At 42.1% G+C, this 22,283-nt stretch overlaps 3 protein-coding genes across 5 annotated transcripts in view; all 3 read left to right on the forward strand.

Annotated features, from left to right (window-relative positions):
* Positions 1–10,850, forward strand: part of LOC135513201 (vacuolar protein sorting-associated protein 4B) — a 36,659-nt gene extending 25,809 nt beyond the window's left edge. For both annotated transcript variants that reach the window (XM_064936004.1, XM_064936012.1), the window contains 4 exons: positions 5,703–5,784; positions 8,577–8,796; positions 8,928–9,068; positions 9,172–10,850. In XM_064936004.1, the coding sequence (XP_064792076.1) occupies positions 5,703–5,784; positions 8,577–8,796; positions 8,928–9,068; positions 9,172–9,273 (545 nt within the window). In that variant the 3' untranslated portion in view covers positions 9,274–10,850. The remainder of the gene's footprint in view (positions 1–5,702; positions 5,785–8,576; positions 8,797–8,927; positions 9,069–9,171) is intronic.
* Positions 10,851–11,168: 318 nt separating this feature from the next.
* Positions 11,169–18,715, forward strand: kdsr (3-ketodihydrosphingosine reductase). Its single transcript, XM_064936023.1, has 10 exons — positions 11,169–11,600; positions 12,091–12,180; positions 13,567–13,623; positions 13,802–13,867; positions 13,968–14,063; positions 14,896–15,087; positions 15,212–15,295; positions 15,396–15,479; positions 15,649–15,750; positions 16,011–18,715. The coding sequence occupies exons 1-10, from the start codon at positions 11,412–11,414 to the stop codon at positions 16,128–16,130; spliced, it is 1,080 nt and encodes a 359-aa protein (XP_064792095.1). The 5' UTR covers positions 11,169–11,411; the 3' UTR covers positions 16,131–18,715.
* A 1,166-nt stretch (positions 18,716–19,881) lies between these two features.
* Positions 19,882–22,283, forward strand: part of LOC135513224 (apoptosis regulator Bcl-2-like) — a 48,122-nt gene continuing 45,720 nt past the window's right edge. For both annotated transcript variants that reach the window (XR_010451505.1, XM_064936038.1), the window contains exon 1: positions 19,882–21,005. Coding sequence is in view for 1 of the 2 variants with exons in the window: in XM_064936038.1 (XP_064792110.1) it covers positions 20,466–21,005 (540 nt within the window). In the remaining variant the exon portion in view is untranslated. The remainder of the gene's footprint in view (positions 21,006–22,283) is intronic.

A 22,283-nucleotide genomic window follows, 5' to 3' on the forward strand; every position in this document is an offset into this window, starting at 1 on the left:
CCACATTTTGTTATGTTACAGCCTTATCCTAAAATTGATAAAATGTTTTTTCCCCTCAATCTACACACAATGCCCCATAATGATAAAGCAAGAAAAATAATAAAAAGGAAATATCACATTTACATAAATATCCAAGATCCACCCCACATAGCCTGGTTCCTCTCTAGGTTTCTTCCTAGGTTTTGGCCTTTCTAGGGAGTTTTTCCTAGCCACCGTGCTTCTACACCTGCATTGCTTGCTGTTTGGGGTTTTAGGCTGTGTTTCTGCACAGCACTTTGAGATATCAGCTGATGTACGAAGGGCTATATAAATACATTTGATTTGAGTTGCAGGGGAGGTGTTTAGTCCCAGGGTCCTTAGCTTATTCAGTACTTTGTTTATGCACCTTTGGCAGCAATTACAGCATCGAGTCTTCTTTGGTATGACGCTATAAGCCTGGCACATCTGTATTTGGGGAGTTTTCCCATTCTTCTCTGCAGATCCTCTCAACCTCTTGTCAGGTTGGATGGAGAGCATTGCTGCACAGCTATTTTCAGGTCTCTCCAGAGATGTTCAAGTCTGGGCTCTGCCTGGGCTACTTGAGGACATTCGGAGATTAGTCCTGAAGCCACTCCTGCATTGTCTTGGTTGTGTGCTTAGGGTTGTTGTCCTATTGGAAGGTGAGCCTTCACCCCAAATCAAATTTTATTAGTCACATGCGCCGAATACAACAGGAGTAGACGTTAGTAAAATGCTTACTTACGAGCCCCTAACCAACAATGCAGTTAAAAAAAGAATAAGAAATAAAAGTAACAAGTAATTAAAGAGCAGCAGCAAAATAACAATAGCGAGACTATATACAGGGGGGTACAAGTACAGAGTCAATTGTGTGGGGGCACCGGTTAGTCGAGGTAATATGTTCATGATTAAAGTGCCTATGCATAGATGATAACAACAGAGTAGTAGCGGTGTAAATGAGGGGAAAGGGGGTGAGGGGGCAATGCAAATAGTCTGGGTAACCATTTGATTAGATGTTCAGGAGTCTTATGGCTTGGGGGTAGAAGCTGTTTAGAAGCCTCTTGGACCTAGACTTGGCTCTCTGGTACCACTTGCCGTGCGGTAGCAGAGAATAGGGTGACTGGAGTTTTTGACTATTTTTAGGGCCTTCCTCTGACACCGCCTGGTATAGAGGTCCTGGATGGCAGGAAGCTTGGCCCCAGTGATTTACTGGGCCGTATGCACTACCCTCTAGTGCCTTGCGATCGGAGGCTGAGCAGTTGCTATACCAGCCAGTGATGCAACCAGTCAGGATGCTCTCTATGGTGCAGCTGTAGAACCTTTTGAGGATCTGAGGACCCATGCCAAATCTTTTCAGTCTCCTGAGGGGGAATAGGTTCTGACGTGCCCTCTTCACAACTGTCTTGGTGTGCTAGGACCATGTTAGTTTGTTGGTGATGTGGACGCCAAGGAACTTGAAGCTCTCAACCTGCTCCACTGCAGCCCCGTCAATGAGAGTGGGGGCGTGCTCGGTCCTCTTTTTCCTGTAGTCCACAAACATCTCCTTTGTCTTGATCACATTGAGGGAGAGGTTGTTGTCCTGGCACCACACGGCCAGGTCTCTGACCTCCCTCCTATAGGCTGTCTTGTTGGTGATCAGGCCTACCACTGTTGTCATCTGCAAACTTATTGACGGTGTTGGTGTGGCTGGCCGTGCAGTCATACGTGAACAGGGAGTACAGGAGGGGACTGAGCATGCACCCCTGAGGGGCCCCTGTGTTGAGGATCAGTGTGGTGGATGTGTTGTTACCCTTACCACCTGGAGGTGGCCTGTCAGGAAGTCCAGGATCCACCCCACATAGCCTGGTTCTTCTCTAGGTTTCTTCCTAGGTTTTGGCCTTTCTAGGGAGTTTTTCCTAGCCACTGTGCTTCTACACCTGCATTGCTTGCTGTTTGGGGTTTTAGGCTGGGTTTCTGCACAGCACTTTGAGATATCAGCTGATGTACGAAGGGCTATATAAATAAATTTGATTTGAGTTACAGAGGGAGGTGTTTAGTCCCAGGGTCCTTAGCTTATTTATGAGCTTTGATGGCACTATGGTGTTGAACGCTAAGCTGTAGTCAATGAATAGCATTCTCACAGGTGTTCCTTTTGTCCAAGTGGGAAAGGTCGGTGTGTAGTGCAATAGAAATTGCATGATCTGTTAGGGCGGTATGCAAATTGTAGTGGGTCTAGGGTTTCTGGGATAATGGTGTTGATGTGAGCTATGACCAGCTTTTCAAAGCACTTCATGGCTACAGACGAGTGCTACAGGTTGGTAGTCATTTAGGCAGGTTACCTTAGTGTTCTTGGCCACAGGGACTATGGTGGTCTGCTTGAAACATGTTGTTATTACAGACTCAGACAGGGAGAGGTTGAAAATGTCAGTGAAGACACTTGCCAGTTGGTCAGCGCATGCTCGCAGTACACGTCCTGGTAATCCGTCTGGCCCTGCGGCCTTGTGAATGTTGACCTGTTTAAAGGTCTTACTGGCATCGGCTGCGGAGAGCATGATCACAGTCTTCCGGAACAGCTGGTGCGCTCATGCATGTTTCAGTGTTATTTGCCTCGACGCGAGCATAGAAGTAGTTTAGCTAGTCTGGTATGCTCGTGTCCCTGGGAAGCTCTCGGCTGTGCTTCCCTTTGTAGTCTGTAATGGTTTGCAAGTCCTGCCACATCCCACGAGCGTCAGCGCCGGTGTAGTACGATTCGATCTTAGTCCTGTATTGGCGCTTTGCCTGTTTGATGATCCGTCGGAGGGCATAGCAGTATTTCTTATAAGCTTCTGGGTTAGAGTCCCGCTCCTTGAAAGCGGCTGCTCTGTACTTTAGCTCAGTGCGGATGTTGCTTGTAATCCTTGGCTTCTGGTTGGGGTATGTACGTACTGTCACTGTGGGTACAACGTCATCGATGTACTTATTGATGAAGCCAATGACTGATGTGGTGTACTCCTCGATGCCATTGGGGGAATCCCATAACATATTCCTGTCTGTGCTAGCAAAACAGTCCTGTAGCTTAGCATCTACTTCATCTGACCACTTTTTTATTGATCGAGTCGCTGCTGCTTCCTGGCCCTTCTCCCCCAGTCTGAGGTACTTAGTGTTCTGGAGCAGGTTTTTATCAAGGATCTCTCTGTACTTTGCGCCGTTCATCTTTCCCTCAATCCTGACTACTCTTCCAGTCCCTGCCGCTGAAAAACATCCCCACAGCATGATGTGCCACCACCATGCTTCATCGTAGGGATGATGCCAGGTTTCCTCCAGATGTGATGCTTGGCCTTCAGGCCAAAGAGTTTGATCTTGGTTGCATCAGACCAGAGAATCTTGTTTTTCATGGTCTATGTCTTTGGGTGCTTTTTGGCAAGATCCAAGTGGACTGTCATGCCTTTTTCTGAGGAGTGGCTTTCGTCTGGCCGCTGTACCATAATGTTCTAATTGGTGATGTTCTGCAGAGATGGTTGTCCTTCTGGAAGTTTCTCCCATCTCCACAGAGAAACTCTGGAGCTCTGTCAGTGAACATGGGGTTCTTGGTGACCTCCCTGATAAAGGCCCCCAATTTCTCAGTTTGGCCGGGCGGCCAGCTAGGAAGAGTCTTGGTTCCAAACGTTCAAAATCATGTCCAATCAATTGAATTTACCACAGGTGGACTCCAATTAAGTTGAAGGGATGGAAACAGGATGCATCTGTGCTCTATTTTTAGTGTCATAGCAAAGGATCTGAATACTTATGTAATTAAGGTAATTGTTTATTTAAACATTTGCTTACATTTCGAAATCTGTTTTCGCTTCGCCATTATGGGGTATTGTGTGTAGATTGCTGAGGATTTTTTTGTTTTAAATCCGTTTTGGAATAAGTCAGTAATGTCACAATGTGCAAAAAGTCAAGGTGTCTGAATACTTTCCGAAGGCATTGTGCACAAACACACAACCAGTCAAAAGTTTGGACACCTACTCATTCATGTTTTTTGTTTGTTTAAAAAAACAACTATTTTCTACATTGTAGAGTAACAGTGAAGACATCAAAACTATGAAATGGCACATATGGAATCGTTTAGTAATCAAAGAAAGTGTTTAAACAAGTCAAAATATATTTTTGATTCTTCAAAGTAGCCACCACTTGCCTTGATGACAGCTTTGCGCACTCTTGGCATTCTCTCAACCAGCTTTGTGAGGAATGCTTTTCCAACAGTCTTGAAGGAGTTCCCACATATGCTGAGCACTTGTTGGCTGCTTTTCCTTCACTCTGCAGTCCAACCCATCCCAAACCATCTCAATTTGGTTGAGGTCAGGTGATTGTGGAGGCCAGGTCATCTGATGCAGCACTCCATCACTCTTTTTCTTGGTCAAATAGCCCTTACACAGCCTGGAGGTGTGTTGGGTCATTGTCCTGTTGAAAAACAAATGATAGTCCCACTAAGCACAAACCAGATGGAATGACATATCGCTGCAGAATGCTGTGGTTGCCATGCTGGTCAAGTGTGCCTTGAATTCTAAATAAATCACAGACATTGTCACCACCATCACAGCTCCTCCTCCATGCTTCACGGTGGGAACCACACATGTGGAGATCATCCTTTCACCTATTCTGCGTCTCACTAAGACATGGCGATTGGAACCTAAAATCTCAAATTTGGACTCATCAGACCAAAGGACAGATTGCCACCGGTCTAATGTCCATTGCTTGTGTTTCTTGGCCCAACCAAGTCTCTTATTGTCCTTTTTTGTAGTGGTTTCATTGCAGCAATTTGACCATGAAGGCCTGACTCATGCAGTCTCCTCTGAACTGTTGATGTGTCTTTTACTTGAATTCTGTCATTTCTGAGGCTGGTAACTCTAATGAACTTATCCTCTGCAGCAGAGGTAACTCTGGGTCTTTCTTTCCTGAGGAGAGCCAGTTCATCACAGCGCTTGATGGGTTTTGCGACTGCACTTGAAGAAACTTTCATAGTCCTTAATTTTCCGTATTGACTGACCTTTATGTGTTAAAGTATTGATGGCCTGTCATTTCTCTCTGCTTATTTGAGCTATTCTTTCCATAATATGGACTTGGTCTTTCACCATCTTCTGTATACCACCCCTACCTTGTCACAACACAACTGATTGGGTCAAACACATTAAGAAGGAAAGAAATTTCACAAATTAACTTTTAAGAAGGCACACCTGTTAATTGAAATGCATTACATGTGACTATCTCTTTTTTTTTTTTTTTTTTACCTTTATTTAACTAGGCAAGTCAGTTAAGAACAAATTCTTGTTTTCAATGATGGCCTAGGAACAGTGGGTTGACTGGCTGTTCAGGGGCAGAACAGATTTGTACCTTGTCAGCTCGGGGGTTTGAACTTGCAACCTTCCGGTTACTAGTCCAACGCTCTAACCACTAGGCTACCCTGCCACCCCATGAAGCTTGTTGAGAGAATGCCAAGAGTGTGCAAAGCTGTCAAGGCAAAGGGTGGCTACTTTGAGATCTCAAATTGGGTTACTACATGATTCAATGTGTTTATTTAATTGTTTTGATGTCTTCACTATTATTCTGCTATGTAGAAAATAGTAAACTCAAGAAAAACCCTTGAATGAGTAGGTGTACCCAAACTGTGTGTGTGTGTATGTAGATTATAGTGGACTGTATTGGTGTTTTGGTCATATTAAGTTAAACTGGTTTTGAAATGTTAATAAGATATTCTTCCTCAGGAGTGGGGAATGACAACGATGGGGTACTGGTATTAGGGGCCACCAACATCCCTTGGACATTGGACTCTGCCATCAGAAGACGGTAATGACAGTCTCACACTGGCTTAGCCTACCTTCTCAACTGTGTACCAAATAACTTGTCCTTTATGGTTATTGACTGTGATACAACAGCCTTACAAATGTATGGTAAGATGTACCACCCTGCTTTAACTCGTTTGGATGATAATAATGTGAAATCTCTGAAGTTAGAATACTGTGACTCAGCAGCACTGCTTCTTATCTTTATGTTGCTGCTCAGATCTACCCTGTATGGGATGTAAATGTATTCTTCTTTCTGTAGAGTATGTGATTTCCTTGTGATTTTATATATTTTTCCACACCTATGAGGTTGGAATAATAATGTGAACATTATGATAAGGACCTTTTTAGTGTAAGAGCTGTTTGAAAAGACTGCCTGAAATGTCAGCCTGTTTTGGTTGGATGGAGTGTTGGCCTGTCTGGTGACATCACCAGTCGGTAAATCGTTGATAGACCAATACAATAAAAGGAGATACAAACTACACACCAATGACAGCTAGTTTTCAGTTTTCCACCTCCCCACTAGGGTTGTTGCGTTGACCACATTACAGGCAGTCATGACCACAGTAAAATTCTATGTGACATTTGAGTCATGGTAATCTCCTTTTATGCACTCTGGAGATAGTACCCAACTCGCTAATGATCATCAGATCGCTAATGGCCTAGTACTCAGGGCTCTATTGTCCCTCTAACCACTCTGACATCAATGCAAATGAAATTGAAAATCACATCAAATGCTTGTATGTGCTTTTAATTTGAATAAATTTGATTAATTTGATAATTTGCAGAAAGTTCAAAAACGGGTTGAAACGAAGTGGAGAATATGGTTGTTGTGGATGTTGTTTCAAAGCCTAACGCAACAAAATGGACAGTGCTTTCTAAGGTTATGATTAATTCAAAACACCCATATGCATGTTAGCTTTAAAAAATGCAGATTTAAGATATCTTTCATGCCATAATTGGTCTAGCCTAAATTAAACAAATTCAGAGTTAGCCAACAATTATAATGTATTTTATGTTGATCGTCGGAACTAGAAGCACAATCATTTCACTATACTCTCATTAACGTCTGCTAGCCATGTGTATGTGCCCAATAAAATAGGTATTTTTTTTATAATAGCCTGACACATGACCTTTTGAACTAGAGAATTTCTCGCTGCCATGCATTTCCATCTCCTCTCCTCCGTTCCGTTCTCCAGCGCGCAGAGGGAGGAGCTGTCAACAATTTAATGAAACATGTTTCTATTGATGTTCCTGAACAGATTTCACTTGGTTTCCAAAATTAAGCACTGGGTAGCTGCAGGAACAGAGTTGGAGAGCTCATGGCATACAGAGTTTGGGTGGAATATCACCTGTACCACTCTAAAATACCTGGAGTAGCCTACCCAACATGAGTGAAACGAACCAGTGGGAATGTGGCCTCCATTCGCTATTCAAAGGTTGCATGTCTTTTTTTCTCTTGCCCTGTTCCTGCCCATTTGATAATTCTAAATCTCAACTCATTTAACATATTGGTAAAGACCAGGTTAAATTGAGAATAGTCTGATGGGTGAAAGTATGATCACTTGATGAGAGAACAGCATGTGCAGCTTGAGGCAAGGAACAGAGCTTGCTTTTTTTTGCGACTTTCTTATATCCTCAATAGCCTATAGTCTCATCATACAGCCCAAATATATTGATTTTCAAAGGAATTCTATGGTTTGTATCATTCACAACTGAAGTTGTCAAATAACTGTAAATCTAGCGTATAGGACCTGTTTCAAATTTTCACTTTTACGCTCAACTTAGCCACTTCATATGCACACTCTCGCTCTGGAATCAGAAAAATATCTATCTTTCTATTTTATTCAGCTAAGTTCTGTTATATTCTTCTCACAGAATGCTGCCTGAGGAAGACTAGTAGTCAAAACGCATTGCAGTTGTGCATCCTGATGCACTATGCTGGCTGTTCCCATATGCATTATTTTGTAAATATATTCTGTTAGTAGTTGAGTCAAGTTTATTGCAATGTACTGGCCACCTACTCCTTTCCTTTTGGATTCTTCTTACTATGAAGTCCTATAATATAAAATAATGGCACTGGACTTAAGCTACCCGGGGCGGTGGTTAGAGTGTTGGACTAGTAAGCGGAAGGTTGCAAGTTCAAATCCCCGAGCTGACAAGGTACAAATCTGTCGATCTGCCCCTGAACAGGCAGTTAACCCACTGTTCCTAGGCCATCATTGAAAATAAGAATTTGTTCTTAACTGACTTGCCTAGTTAAATAAAGATAAAATAAATAAAAAATATCCTGTCTGCTAAATGAACAAGCCTATGGCATGGAGCATAGCCAGATAACATGCAGCAGGCCAACTCATATTCTGTTCTTCTGAAATCCATTTTCTTCATATCATAATGTTTCTTTAGACCTACGTAAAGTAATGGATTTATTGTGATGGTGTATATTTAACTGATTTATTAGACTTTTTGAAATATAGACGATACCAAGGGCGCACATCAGCAGCTTGTATGTGTGGAGGCCCGGAGATGCTAAACGTGTTTGTTAATTAATGGTCAATTATCGTGTGACCGGCAGTCTTTTCCATGGCAATAACTGACTGACAAAATGTCAGAACCACCAACTGCCCTTCTCTCCACTCAGAACACTCCCAGACAGTCCTAGCAAAATTCTTGCTTGAGAAATTGCTCTTTGCTAATAAGCCATTTTTGTTTATTTTTGACCAATCACAGTAAGGTACTTAGTTGTTACCCAGAAATAATTTGATATTGAGAACTGCATTGGAACTTTTATCTCAGGTTTGAGAAGAGGATCTACATCCCCCTGCCAGAGGAACACGCCCGCACCTTCATGTTCAAGCTCCACCTAGGCACCACCCCCACCAGCCTCAACGACGCTGACTTTGTCACCCTCGGAAAGAAGACAGACGGGTACTCGGGGGCCGACATCAGCGTCATCGTCCGAGATGCGCTTATGCAGCCCGTCAGGAAAGTTCAATCAGCCACTCACTTCAAACGGGTACGGCGCCATATTGACGACCAGTTAACAATGTCTGTGTATTCTTCACTGTTAATCTTTATATCAAGATATGCCATTGTTCTATTGAGTTTTGTTATTTTTAACACAATAAATTGTGTTTGTTATTGAAGGTACGAGGGCCATTGAGAGACAACCCCAATATCCTGGTAGATGACTTTTTGACCCCGTGCTCCCCGGGAGACCCGAACGGCGTCGAGATGACATGGATGGAGGTCCCTGGGGAAAAGCTGTGTGAGCCAGTCGTTTGTATGGTGAGTGTGCAAAATTATCTGTTTCTCTTTCTCAATGGTAATGTTTTTGGGAAAACAAGACTGTTGAATAACCCTTGATCATGTCTCTCTTTATTCTTTGTAGTCTGACATGCTGAGGTCCCTGTCCAGCACGAAGCCAACTGTCAATGATCATGATTTGGACAAACTGAGAAAATTCACAGATGACTTTGGACAGGAGGGCTAAATGTGCTTTTTTTTTTACCAAAACAAATATTATGATTGTATCAAAGTGTTCATTCTCCCCTTCATGCTCTGTTGGCTCATCAGAAGTGTGCCACATGACTGCTCTACTCATAGAATTACTAGAACCAATATCCCCATTTAAGTCAATTTCTATGGCTCTACTGAGCTTGACTATTGGCCACATAAGGGTTAAACAAAGGTGGATATTTTTTTAGATGCCCCCCATGTCCAAAGAATTACGGATCACTTCACTGCTGCAAGATGTCTGAGGTAGACTTGATTGGTGGATGGAACGCTGCATGGAAATTAAGAACCTTGGTGTTACATAGGCATATGTTCTGTGGAATCTGTTTTACAGCATCTTAGCCCGAATCCTAACTTGAGAACAATGCTCAACTCAAACATTTGCATATGTCATGCTTTCAAGTCAATGGGAGTTTGATTCGAGTTACCGATACAAGCTTGTTAACCAAATTAAGATGCTGCTTATTGTGCAGAGTGCTTATCTAACTTCCCCAATAAATATCTAAGCTCAGTTTTCAAGTACCACTTGCCATCAATCAAATTGTTCCTCACTTGTCATTGTAAACACCCATATACTCTACTTATTTTTGTACACAAGAGTGAACTCATTTTATAGTAGATACTTTATGGAGATGTATGGCTCTTTGGTCTGGAGAGAATGAAACTTAAAATGCATGCCATTTGTACTTTCAAAGCCTTTGTAGTCTCAAGGTGGTGTAAAAGACATGGGTTTGGGTCGCTGAAGCACTGCAAATGTATGTCATTCTACATGCACAAGATATTTGTGGGGCTTCGGCTAGGGTTAAAAGAACTACCGACAACAATCGGGGTGGAAACTACTTTGGGACATATTGTGTATATGTACTTTTTTTCTCAAGAAGGCTACTCTGTGGTTTGTTCATTGTCATTCTGATTAAACTGTCAGGATCACCAAAAGTACTGGACCAGACACCTTATAGACTAGGATTCAGTACTTTTCCCCCTGACCATCCACATTTCCCTGTTACATATTGCTTATCTTCCCAACATGAACTACTGAAAAGCGATGCCTTGTGGAGATCCAGTCACACTGTCTAACAGTGCTGAAGAAACGAGGCTGATACTTTTGTGAATGGAATTGTAGAGGTAACCTGAAATTGACATTTTAGGCACATAACAGCATCATGTCCTTTTTTGTTATGGCATTGGTTGAATGCAGCTCGCTTGAACTTACAGTACTACGTTTTAAGACGTGGCAATGCGCACCATGTGCCTTCTGAAACAAGTTTAGGTTGTAAGAACATATACGTTATTTTATTTGGTTCATTTAAAAATGTGGAAGTTGATATCCAGAGGCACAGCTATATTGTGTTTTGTCATCGTTGTATTGAAATGTAATATATTTGCACATTTCATGTAAACTCTTATCTTATAGAGATTGTATTCCGAAGACAAATCTTTCAAAGTGTTGGACATCTTGTGTTATCTTTTTAACTCACTATAAAAGTGTAGAGAATGATACAGTATATATCAGTGAGTGGAACATGCATATGTAAATAAAAGTAATATTGAGAACTTTTGACTTTTTAATGAACAAAGTATTGTCTCGTGGTCCAGGTTGAGGATTCAGATGAATCTTTCCAAATGCCTATCTGTCACTAAATAATACTGTTAACTGACTTGCCTAGTTAAATAAACAAATATATCTAATTTGACAGATCAAGATCTGGCGATGGAGATAGTTATGTCGGTAGAATAAAATGGGTGCACCAACAATAAGGAAGTACACCATTGCATTTTGGGAAGTGCTGTCCTTAATATGAGCAAACCTCGGTTAGGTGGCAGTTTGCTTCATGGTTTAAAAACTACAAATACCTAGAACGGTGGTCAAATTGTCGCATCCGTTCAAAGTGCACAATACGAGTTGTTTTGGTTCATATTGCAGCTAGGCAGGAAAATATCGTAGATCCAAGGTCCACCACGGCATTTTATCCTGGAAGTAAACCCGCTGACACGCTGCCAAATATACTGCTAGAAAACTCCTCTGTGTTTAATCGCCACCCCTTTTGAAAAGGGCAAGCCCCCGCGATTCGCTCCTACTGAGTCTAGAAGCTAACCGAACAGCCAGCTTCACCCATGTCCTCTGAGGAAGAATTGAGTTCAACGATCACGGATTGGCTTTTCTTCAGTTCCTGGTGGCTCCTTTTGCCTTTCATTATGCTTCTAGTCGTTGTTGCATTCGTCGTTGCCTTCGTGTTGCTGTTATACATGATATCCCCTTTGATTAGCCCCAAACCTCTCAAATTGAATGGGGCCCACGTCGTGGTAAGTGCTCATTGTCCTAGCTAGACAACGGTATCATATTCAGACGTGCTAGTTAGAAACAAGGTACTATGTTAGCTACGTTGCATTGCATAACCATTGCACCGTAGATTGTATAGGGTGTTGCAGGTGAAGGTGTTTCGTAAGTAAAGGCGCTTGTACGCAGCAGATCATCTACAAGTACGACACGCCCACAATTAACAGCTTGTAACAGAGTTGACAATGTATTGTCTTTTGCAACGTGTTGCAAGCTTAAAGTGAAAACTCTAGTATGGCAATAAGTAGGCCAGCCAGTCAATGACACTCAATTTCATAGAAATGACTACACATTTTTAGCAGAAACACATGTACTAACTTGGGAAAAAAGCAACATTCTAATGACCTACTGTATTTACTGTAAGTTGGACTTTGACCCTAGGGGACCATCCCTTGTATTTAACTTTTTAAGGGAATGACCCTCCTCTCTCACCTACCACCACCTTTCAACCCACAGGTCACTGGAGGTTCCAGTGGAATAGGGAAAAGCATTGCTATGGAGTGCTACAGACAAGGAGCCTTCATCACACTAGTGGCAAGAGACGAGGTGAGTAGAAATCCACTTGAAATCAACATCCTTGCAGGGCTCTACAGAGCAACCATTTTACTTGTATATGCGGCTAAATATTTTGCTGTGACCTGGAACTTTTATTTAGGAACACTAGTGCGTCTACAAAATGTCTTTGTGTGCGTCTACATTTCCCAATTTAGGCGTACACAATCTTATAATTATATACACTACCGTTAAAAAGTTTGGGGTCACTTAGAAATGTCCTTGTTTTTGAAAGAAAAGCAAAAAAATGTGTCCATTTAAAATAACATGAAACTGATCAGAAATACAGTGTAGAAATTGTTAATGTTATACATGACTATTGTAGCTGGAAACAGCAGAATTTTTATGGAATATCTACATAGGCGTATAGAGGCCCTTTATCAGCAACCATCACGCCTGTGTTCCAATGGCACGTTGTGTCAGCTAATCCAAGTTTATAATTTAAAAGGCTAATTGAACATTAGAAAACCCTTTTGCAATTATGTTAGCAGAGCTGAAAACTGTTAAAGAAGCAATAAAACTGTCCTTCTTTAGACTAGTTGAGTATCTGGGGCATCAGCAGTTGTGGGTTTGATTACAGGCTCAAAATGTCCAGAAACAAATAACTTTCTTCTGAAACTCATCAGTCTATTATTGTTCTGAGAAATGAAGGCTAATCCATGTGAGAAATTATGAAGAACTGTGCAAACTGTCTCTAACCAGAGTAGAAAGAGGAGTGGGAGGCCCCAGTGCACAACTGAGCAAGAGGACAAGTACATTAGAGTGTCTAGTTTGAGAAACAGACACCTCACAAGTCCTCAACTGGCAGCTCATTAAATAGTACCCGCAAAACATCAGTCTCAACATCAAGAGTGAAGAGGCGACTCCGAGATGCTGGCCTTCTAGACAGAGTTCCTCTGCCCACTGTCTGTGTTCTTTTGCACATCTTAATATTTTATTTTTATTAGCCAGTCTGAGATATGGCTTTTTCTTTGCAACTCTGCCTAGAAGGCCAGCATCCCGAGTCACATCTTCACTGTTGATGTTGAGATTGGTGTTTTGCGGGTACTATTTAATGAAGCTGCCAGTTTATGACTTGTGAGGCATCTGTTGGAACACAGGAGTGGTGTTGGCTGATAATGGGCCTTTGTACGCCTATGTAGATATTCCATTAAAAAACGACAGTTTCCAGCTACAATATTAATTTACAACATTAACAATATCTACACTGTATTTCTGATCAATTTGATGTTATTTTAATTGACAAAAAAATAGCTTTTCTTTCAAAAACAAGGAAATTTCGAAGTGACCCCAAACTTTTGAAGTGTATTGTGTGTATATATATATTTCAGAGCATCACTCAGTCAGCACATTTATCAATCATTCTTTAATTTCCTTTAGAGTAAATTGGTTCAAGCGAAAAAAGAAGTGGAGAAATGTGCCATTAATGACAAGCAGGTATGTATATCGTTGCTACAGTACATGTTTTGGGACAATGTGGAAGAAAGACAATGTTTTTGTTGTTCTTGCTTTTTGGGGGGGTGCAAGCAAATCATTGAATGTTGACCTGGATGATCTCATTAGCAACTCACTTGACCGCTGACTGTTTTGGTATTTGTATTCCTCTTCCACTCAGGTGGTGCTCTGCATATCAGTTGACGTGTCCAAGGACTACAGACAGGTGGAAAGTGTGATTAAGCAGGTAAATCACAAGTGGTAGGGGCCTTTTCCATCATATCAATTCCTAACTTTTATAATAATTCTCTGCAAGTATCAATGTCAATATAATTTCATCCATCTAGTGCCAAGAAAAGCTTGGTCCGGTGGACATGTTGGTGAACTGTGCCGGGACATCCTTCTCTGGGAAGTTTGAGGAGGTGGAGGTGGAGCGCTTCAGAGTAAGTACTGTAACTAATGAGGGGAATAGACCGACAGGTCTGGAAGGGAGAACGCAGAAACCCAACTCCTTAGTGTGTGCCTCAGAAAACCTTGATGTTGTGCCAAAATGAACATAATTTAAAACTAACTCTGAATAGGCAATGAGACAAGATGTTTCCCAGATTGAAGATTCAAAGGGTTTGATGTCTGTCCAAGGTGGAACTAAGGGTTCAGTTTTCAGTTTAGAGGCAGCTAGTGAGCCAGAAGGTTCGATTCGGTTGCAGTCTAGGTCTGCTGCAGATTTAATTGCAGTGAAAGAATGAGAGGTTTAATTCCAGGCTGAAGAGGTGGCAGGTTTCTTCACTCTCTGACAGTGAAGGGATGGTACCAATACCGCAATAATGACCCAGGGAAATTAGGTTGTGTGTACACATTGCGAGTGTGTGTGCATGAAGGGATTATTCTGATACTAAGATAATAATCATGACCAATGGAAAATGTGATTGTGTGTGTGTTCCCCACATCCTAATGTATTTAATGTACTTAATTAGATTTCCTGGAGGGAGCTAGGCTGTGCTGGTGCTGCTAGCTAGTTCCTTCTCATCCTGACATTCCAATGCTGGTCACATGCCTCGTTAATGGTCTGAAGTCATTAGACCTCACCCCATAGAAACGCTATTACCATGGAAACTGCTCAGAAATATAACAATTACCATGTTAGGAGGCTGTTTTTTCTCAAGTGAATACTCTTTGATAGTATGTATATTATTCAGTCTATGAGTAGTAATATACCTTTTTTATTAATAATAATACATTCATTACTTTTTGGAATCCTTCCCTTGTCTATAACAGAGTATGATGGAGGTGAACTACCTGGGCAGTGTGTATCCCACACGGGCTGTAATCACCACAATGAAGGAGCGTAGGATGGGACGCATACTGTTTATCTCCTCCCAGGCTGGCCAGATCGGCCTGTTCGGCTACACAGCCTACTCTCCATCCAAATTTGCCCTGCGTGGGCTGGCTGAGTCCCTGCAGATGGAGGTGAGTAGTATCCAATTGTTCCTTTTCCTGCCCACATTGGGGGCCAATATCCAAATTTTATGTTGAGAATTTGACATAAGTCTTTTAAGGCTGAGAGCACTCTTTCCTCTACTCGTCCCTGCAGATGAAGCCATATAACATTTATGTAACGGTGGCCTACCCCCCTGACACTGACACTCCAGGACTAGCAGAGGAGAATAGGACAAAGGTGGGTCTCCTCATGACAAGGGGAAAGTGTAAACTCTCTCATATTTTGTCTTTTTATTCTAATGCCTCAAGTTATATTTTGTCTCTTTGTCCTTCCATAGCCTTTAGAGACTAGGCTGATCTCTGAGACATCTGGGGTGACTCAGCCAGAGCAGGTGGCTAAGATCGTTGTCAAGGATGCAGTGGTAAGACATTGCCTTCTCAGCAAATGTCACTATGAAATTCACCAGGCCTCAGGCCTACATAAAAACCTTCATCAATACATAACTTATAGTCAGAAACACAGAGGAATTTGCTCTCTAAAAGTGTGATAGAGCAGTTTTTCTGACGGTCATGTCTTTGTGTCCCCCACAGCAGGGGAACTTTAACAGCTCTGTGGGGCCTGACGGCTACATGCTCTCAGCTCTCACCTGTGGAATGTCACCTGTCACCTCCATCACAGAGGGCCTCCAGCAGGTAACTACACGACAGGACAGGAACAACACTGTCACTGTCTCACTACAACACACCCCAAATATGACTATTTTCGTAAACATGTGTAAAAGGAACCTTAACTATCAACTTACCAAAGCCACTTTGTATCTACTACACATCTATTGTAACCATAGAGATAGAAATATGACAATTCTATAGTTATAACATAATAATAGATTGTCCCAAAACTGTCTTACTGTCTAGAGCCCAAATTGTTAATGTGGCCTCTGATCTCTGTGCAGATTGTAACCATGGGGCTGTTCCGGACCATTGCTCTGTTCTATCTGGGGAGTTTCGACAGCATTGTGCGTCGCTGTATGATCCAGAGGGAGCAGGCCAAAGCAGCGGACAAGAGGGAGTAACAACCCCCCCCCCCCCCCCATTCTCCACTATTATTGCCACTGGAGAACTCACCCCAGCCAGCCCTCATTTCCTCTCCCCTCCATTCCTTAGAGGGCACAACCCTGGACAGGCTAAACGGCCAGATATCTTGTGCGCCAGTGATAATACCGAAGTAAAGAAAATGGCAGGTGTCCTGTTACTTATTATTAACACATACAATTCTTGGCAGTTATTTTGTTTGTCCACCTTCTTTCATCATTCCAGTGATATTGTTTACTCAAGTGCTCTGTGAAACGTTTTAATTGTAACTGTATACCTGCTTTTATTGTTAAGGCTGCTTTACCCAAGGGTCTATGAGGGCAGACTAAACACTACTAGCTTGCTGTTAAAGTAGGCCTTGTCAACACCTGAAACTTTAGCCTATTTTTGGGCCACCCTATCCTCCTCTTTTTTTCCATGCAGAGAGGAAAGTAAGGGATTGCCAGTCTGACTGGTTATGTCAGCATGTTGACTTGCAATCCCAAGAATCAGAAGAAACAAGAACACTAACAAACCATGTGTCATACAGACCATTCTGAGTAAGCTATCTTTATCACGTCAAACTACTGTTATTTTCACCAAATGTGTTCCTCCTTCCTTCCCAAGCTTTGCAGGCAAAGCTTCTCTTTATTCACTCTGTGTCACCCGGTGCCCTTCCATGTGCTGTTTATGTAGAGTGGCGTATTGGCCCGTGCTGTGGATGCATTAACGGAGCTTTGATGTGATTTAACAGTGATGAGAGAGGGCAAAGCAAAAATGTAAATTTACTTCCTGGAAATGATCATCCAAGGCATTTTTAGGTAAAATGATTGTATGTGCAAGTACGAGAGAATGTGTGTGCTGTGTAGGAGCCGCGTGAAGAAGCAGAGGGGAAAGATTTTAATTCAGTGTTGTTACAATGTGTTTAAATGACTGTACAGTGACCAAACCTACTCCAGGGAGAGAGAGAAGCCATTGGACACTGGTGGTGGCTGGGGAAAAAATAAAAACTTCTATTCCTCTTATTTGCATGCCACTTTCACATTTAACTTGTGTTTCTTACCTGAGGTAGAAGCGGTATGTAAAAGGTAGGCATAGGACAGTCGTGCGATGTAGTATGAGAACAAATCCGCTAACATCTGATGCCAGCCTCATTCACTCTGTCCAGTCTTCCTATGATGTCTTATCAGTTGTTGATCTCTGTGGATGTGTGATCTGTGCACATATTTTGCCACGTAGCATCCAAGTGGGCTCTGTGATTTAAAGTGATGGGGTAGTGTCTGGACAAGGCGTGGGGTGTGACTCGCAGGTTCCAGCAAAGACCCTTCAGGCCTGGAGAGGGCACTAGAGCTCTATTTTATATAGAGGCCAAGAGATTAAGAAGGACTGGCAAACATAAAGGAGCTATGTGTGCTATTGTATTGTCTAATTGTACATTTCATCCAGTCACCGTGGACACTATCCTATACTCTCTTAACTGTGTAATTTGTCTCAGTAAGTATTCAGTTCCTTCCTGAAGTCCTCGAACTCCAAGCCTTTTAAACATCCCGGTACTTTCTTACCTTCTCAATATTCTGCTTAATGGGGAGAGGAAAGATCAAATGTGAACTCATGCAAGTCTTCCTTCCATCCATCAACTGTGGGGAGAATGTACTGACCTTTAATGCAAACTATAGGCTACGAATCAGAAAGTATACTTTTTTTAATCCACCAATATTTGAATGCCAAAATGTATTGAGACCATTTCTGTAAATGCAATGCAACTACTTGTGATTTATTTAGTTTGATGTTGCTGGTCTGTACTATCCTATAAACCGTTTGTAGTTCAGCCAAGCACTACAACTGTGGGGACCCATTCCAAGCCTTAAGAGAGAACTACGAATGATGTTAATGATAAAATAATAGAATTTATTCACAGAAAATAACGTGGCTTCAGCCGCTTGTGGTTTACCAGTTAATTCGATTTTTCTGCGAAAATGCCAACTCTTTTGGTGTGTTTTGTTCGTCAATTTCAGATTAGTTTTTGTTCAAAAAGGCCTTACTCAAACCCAAAATAAGAACATGAGAATGGATGATTCAATTCGGAGGTTCTCATTTAACATTGGTTCAAGGCACATTGTCACTGTCCAGCACTTAGTGTGTCGATACCTGTCATTTCCTCATCTGTACATTGTTAGCTCTGACTCTCTGTCATCTTTAGGTAGCAACACATATATGTTGACGTTTATAGACATTTGATATAATATGTAGCTCATGGGAGAAGCTATTTTGTTTGAACACATTTTAAGCTTTGCAAATCAAGCCAACCAAGTTGTACCATTGTTAATGCTCAGTCACGCTCTAGTTTTCCCATTCATTGGTGTTGTCCAGAGATATTTAAAAGAAGATTATAAAATGTTTAAGTACTACTGAATATCATTCCTATCTTATTGGTTGTCTTATTGGTTGTTTTGTTTTGTTTAAAAACAAATGTGTACGAATTTCACCTTGTGTGCCATTGAAAAGAAAAATGTAAGGAGTAGAACAATGTTGCTTTGTCTTATTTTCTTACATGATAAAACTAAATAAATAACCTTGGAAAATGACATTTCCTCTGCTAAATGCCCTCTGTTTTTGTCTGCTCTCAGTACTGTTGACACAGGCCTTTTAAAACAACTATGGTTAGTCTCCTATTTTAAAGAACTTTTATGTGATTCTGTATAACCTATACTGTATGTCTAGCTGTGTTTGCTGGATTCTGAACTTACATTATTCAGTTGCTGAGGGTTGGACTATGGCTACAGTTGATCCATCCTGACTCCTGTCTATTCAGAAGCTGAGTGGAGTGGGTGTTCTGTGCCATTATACAGTTTTGATGTACAGTAGGTGCTTGTGGCTGGGCAGTTGTTTGTATTCTGTATGAGTATTCTTTCATCTTCCATGATGGGAAGAGAACAGCCTGGGCAGACAGTAGTATGGTATAGTTCCCTCAGATCAGCAGGAAGCCTGCGTTGCCTGTCAGAGAGTGTGTAGAAGATAGAGAGACTGAGCAAGATATATTTTTTTACCTTTATTTTACTAGGCAAGTTAAGAACAAATTCTTATTTTCAATGACGGCCTAGGAACAGTGGGTTAACAGCCTGTTCAGGGGCAGAATGACAGATTTGTACCTTGTCAGCTCGGGATTCTAACTTGCAACCTTTCGGTTACTAGTCCAACGCGCTAACCACTAGGCTACCCTGCCGCCCCAGATATACACAGACACACTGGAAGAAAGAGAAAAACACAGAACATTAAAATATATGTCCACCAATGAGATGGATGGATGTCCACATGGATGCATGATAAAAGCAGTCCCCTCATGGGGAATCAGAATGGTGTAGTCCTGTCTAGTAAAGGCTCAGCAATTGTTAATCAGGCAGGGCTAAAGAAAGCAAGCTTGAAGCTTCTAATTCTTCAAATAAGGCAAGGTTCACCTATTTCTACAACTTGATCCGAATTGATAGGCTACTCTTCGTAATAGTTGAAATGGCTATTCACCATATTTCGACCCATAAAATATTGGGGAAATATTAGGGTTATTGCAACATTTTCTGCATTAGATAAAAATTAAAGGTTAAAATCCTATCATGGCAAACATTTCTCTACAGATCAAACAAACGTAACCAAATAGGAACGACACATAGGCCTACGTGGAGTTTCCAAATGCACAAGTGATAACTTTCTATGGGTGACGTAAGAAATACTTCACCAGCAAAGCAGCAAAGAATGTTCAACCAACCCACAGTGTGTAGCTGGAACGCAGACAGCAATATTATTGTGGGATACAGTCTTCACTGCACAGTCCCTCGAAACGGCTCTCCGTACACGTAACAATATTCTGGATGCATGCGACGTTGATCTTCTTATGTGGTTTTTCGGTCATGTATTTTTTTTTTTGTAGTGTGGACTACATTATGTGCACATCGAGAATATTTTAATCTCTTCCGTATTTCTGTCTGTCTGGATTTGGGAGTCTACAGATAACTGTAGCCACTTTTTGATCAAGGCTTCAAATATTTCCTTTTGATAGCACAATTGGGTAAACATTTTGATATTCTTACGTGGATATACTTGGACTTTTTCACGGTTTCAGCCTAGTTGGGTGAAGGGACCGTTTTTCAATCCACGCACATCGCTCCCGTTGCAGTGTTTCGTTCTGCACGGTTCGATAGTATCCTATAAATTTGACCAGAGCATTTTCTCAGAAATACACTTTTCGTCTGATCTGATGTATTGCGCGGCGCAGTGCATGTTGATAAGTACGATGTATTATTCTTAAAAACTAGGATTGTGGAGGTCATTATCAGCCAATCATAATGGCAAACGACGACAACCGCTGTATAGTGGAAAAGTACATTTGTCACAAACTCTTGAAAAGGGGATATGCGTGGGATTTCGAGAATGCCGAGGAAGATGCTGATAATAATGGGTCGATGATTTCTCCTCCGCCTGGTTTGGCACGGCGGTGCCACGGGGCCAATAACGCCAGACCGGGCAGCGTCCCCCATCTTTCCAAACGGCTCTCCCAAACGGACCCGCATGCAGCTATTCACAGAGTTTTGCGTGAGGCCGGGGACGAACTCGAACGACTGTACCAGCCCGACTTTGCGGAGATGTCAAACCAATTGTATCTCACGTCTTCTATGGCAGAAAGGAGATTCAGAGAGGTGATAGACGAGCTGTTCAGGGACGGGGTTAACTGGGGACGAATTGTCGCCTTCTTCGAGTTCGGTGGCACAATATGTGTGGAATGCGTGAACAAGGAAATGACGTCGCAGGTTGACCACATCGCGGGGTGGATGACGGAGTATCTAAATGGACCGCTGCACAACTGGATTCAAGCGAACGGGGGATGGGTAGGTGTAATCTCTGCTTTGAATTGCCCGATATCACGTTGATTTATCCATAGGCTAGGCTACATTACGTATGATGCGGCGGGAATGTCTGGATATTAACGACATCATATTGTAGTGTTGCTGATTTGATGTTCAGGCTGTTTGTCTAGCATGTCTGGCCAATAAGATATTACAGTATCTGTCACACCTCCCCACGCTCTAAAGCCCGCCTCAGCCGACTGAAGGCAGAATACCTTGCAAATATTGAGTTACACCCCCATTTTGCCTTCAGAACGGACTAAATTCGTCGGGGCATGCTCTATAAGGTCTGAAAGCAGATGCTGGCCCATGTTGACTCCAATGCTTCCCACAGTTGTGTCAAATTGACTGGAAGGCCTTTGGGTGGTGGACCATTCTTGATACACACAGGAAACTCTTGAGCTTGAAAACCCAGCAGCATTGTAGTTTTTGAAACAAACCTGTGCACCTGGCACTTACTACCATACCCCATTCAAAGACACATACATATTGTATCTTGCCCATTTACTCTCTGAATGGCTCACATATACAATCCATGTCTCAATTGTCTCAAGGCTTAATAATCCTTTAACCTGTCTCCTCCCCTTCATCTACACTGATTGAAGTGGATTTAACACGTGACATCAATAAGGGATCATAGCGTTCACCTGGATTCACCTGGTCAGTTTATGTTATGGAAAGACCAGGTGTTCATAATGTTTTGTGCATTCAGAGTATATATTATTATTGTTATGTTTATTATTGTGTCATTCACTTCTCGTTTTTTGACCAATACTGTTTGAGCTCAGAGCATAAGAATTCCACCTTACCCTGCGATTACATCTATAACCCTGTGCATGTGACTAATAAACAAATCTGTCTGTCTGTCTGTCTGTCTGTCTGTCTGTCTGTCTGTCTGTCTGTCTGTCTGTCTGTCTGTCTGTCTGTCTGTCTGTCTGTCTGTCTGTCTGTCTGTCTGTCTGTCTGTCTGTCTGTCTGTCTGTCTGTCTGTCTGTCTGTCTGTCTGTCTGTCTGTCTGTCTGTCTGTCTGTCTGTCTGTCTGTCTGTCTGTCTGTCTGTCTGTCTGTCTGTCTGTCTGTCTGTCTGTCTGTCTGTCTGTCTGTCTGTCTGTCTGTCTGTCTGTCTGTCTGTCTGTCTGTCTGTCTGTCTGTCTGTCTGTCTGTCTGTCTGTCTGTCTGTCTGTCTGTCTGTCTGTCTGTCTGTCTGTCTGTCTGTCTGTCTGTCTGTCTGTCTGTCTGTCTGTCTGTCTGTCTGTCTGTC

Source organism: Oncorhynchus masou, chromosome 3, assembly GCF_036934945.1.
Source record: "Oncorhynchus masou masou isolate Uvic2021 chromosome 3, UVic_Omas_1.1, whole genome shotgun sequence".
In the NCBI taxonomy this organism is placed as follows: domain Eukaryota; kingdom Metazoa; phylum Chordata; class Actinopteri; order Salmoniformes; family Salmonidae; genus Oncorhynchus; species Oncorhynchus masou.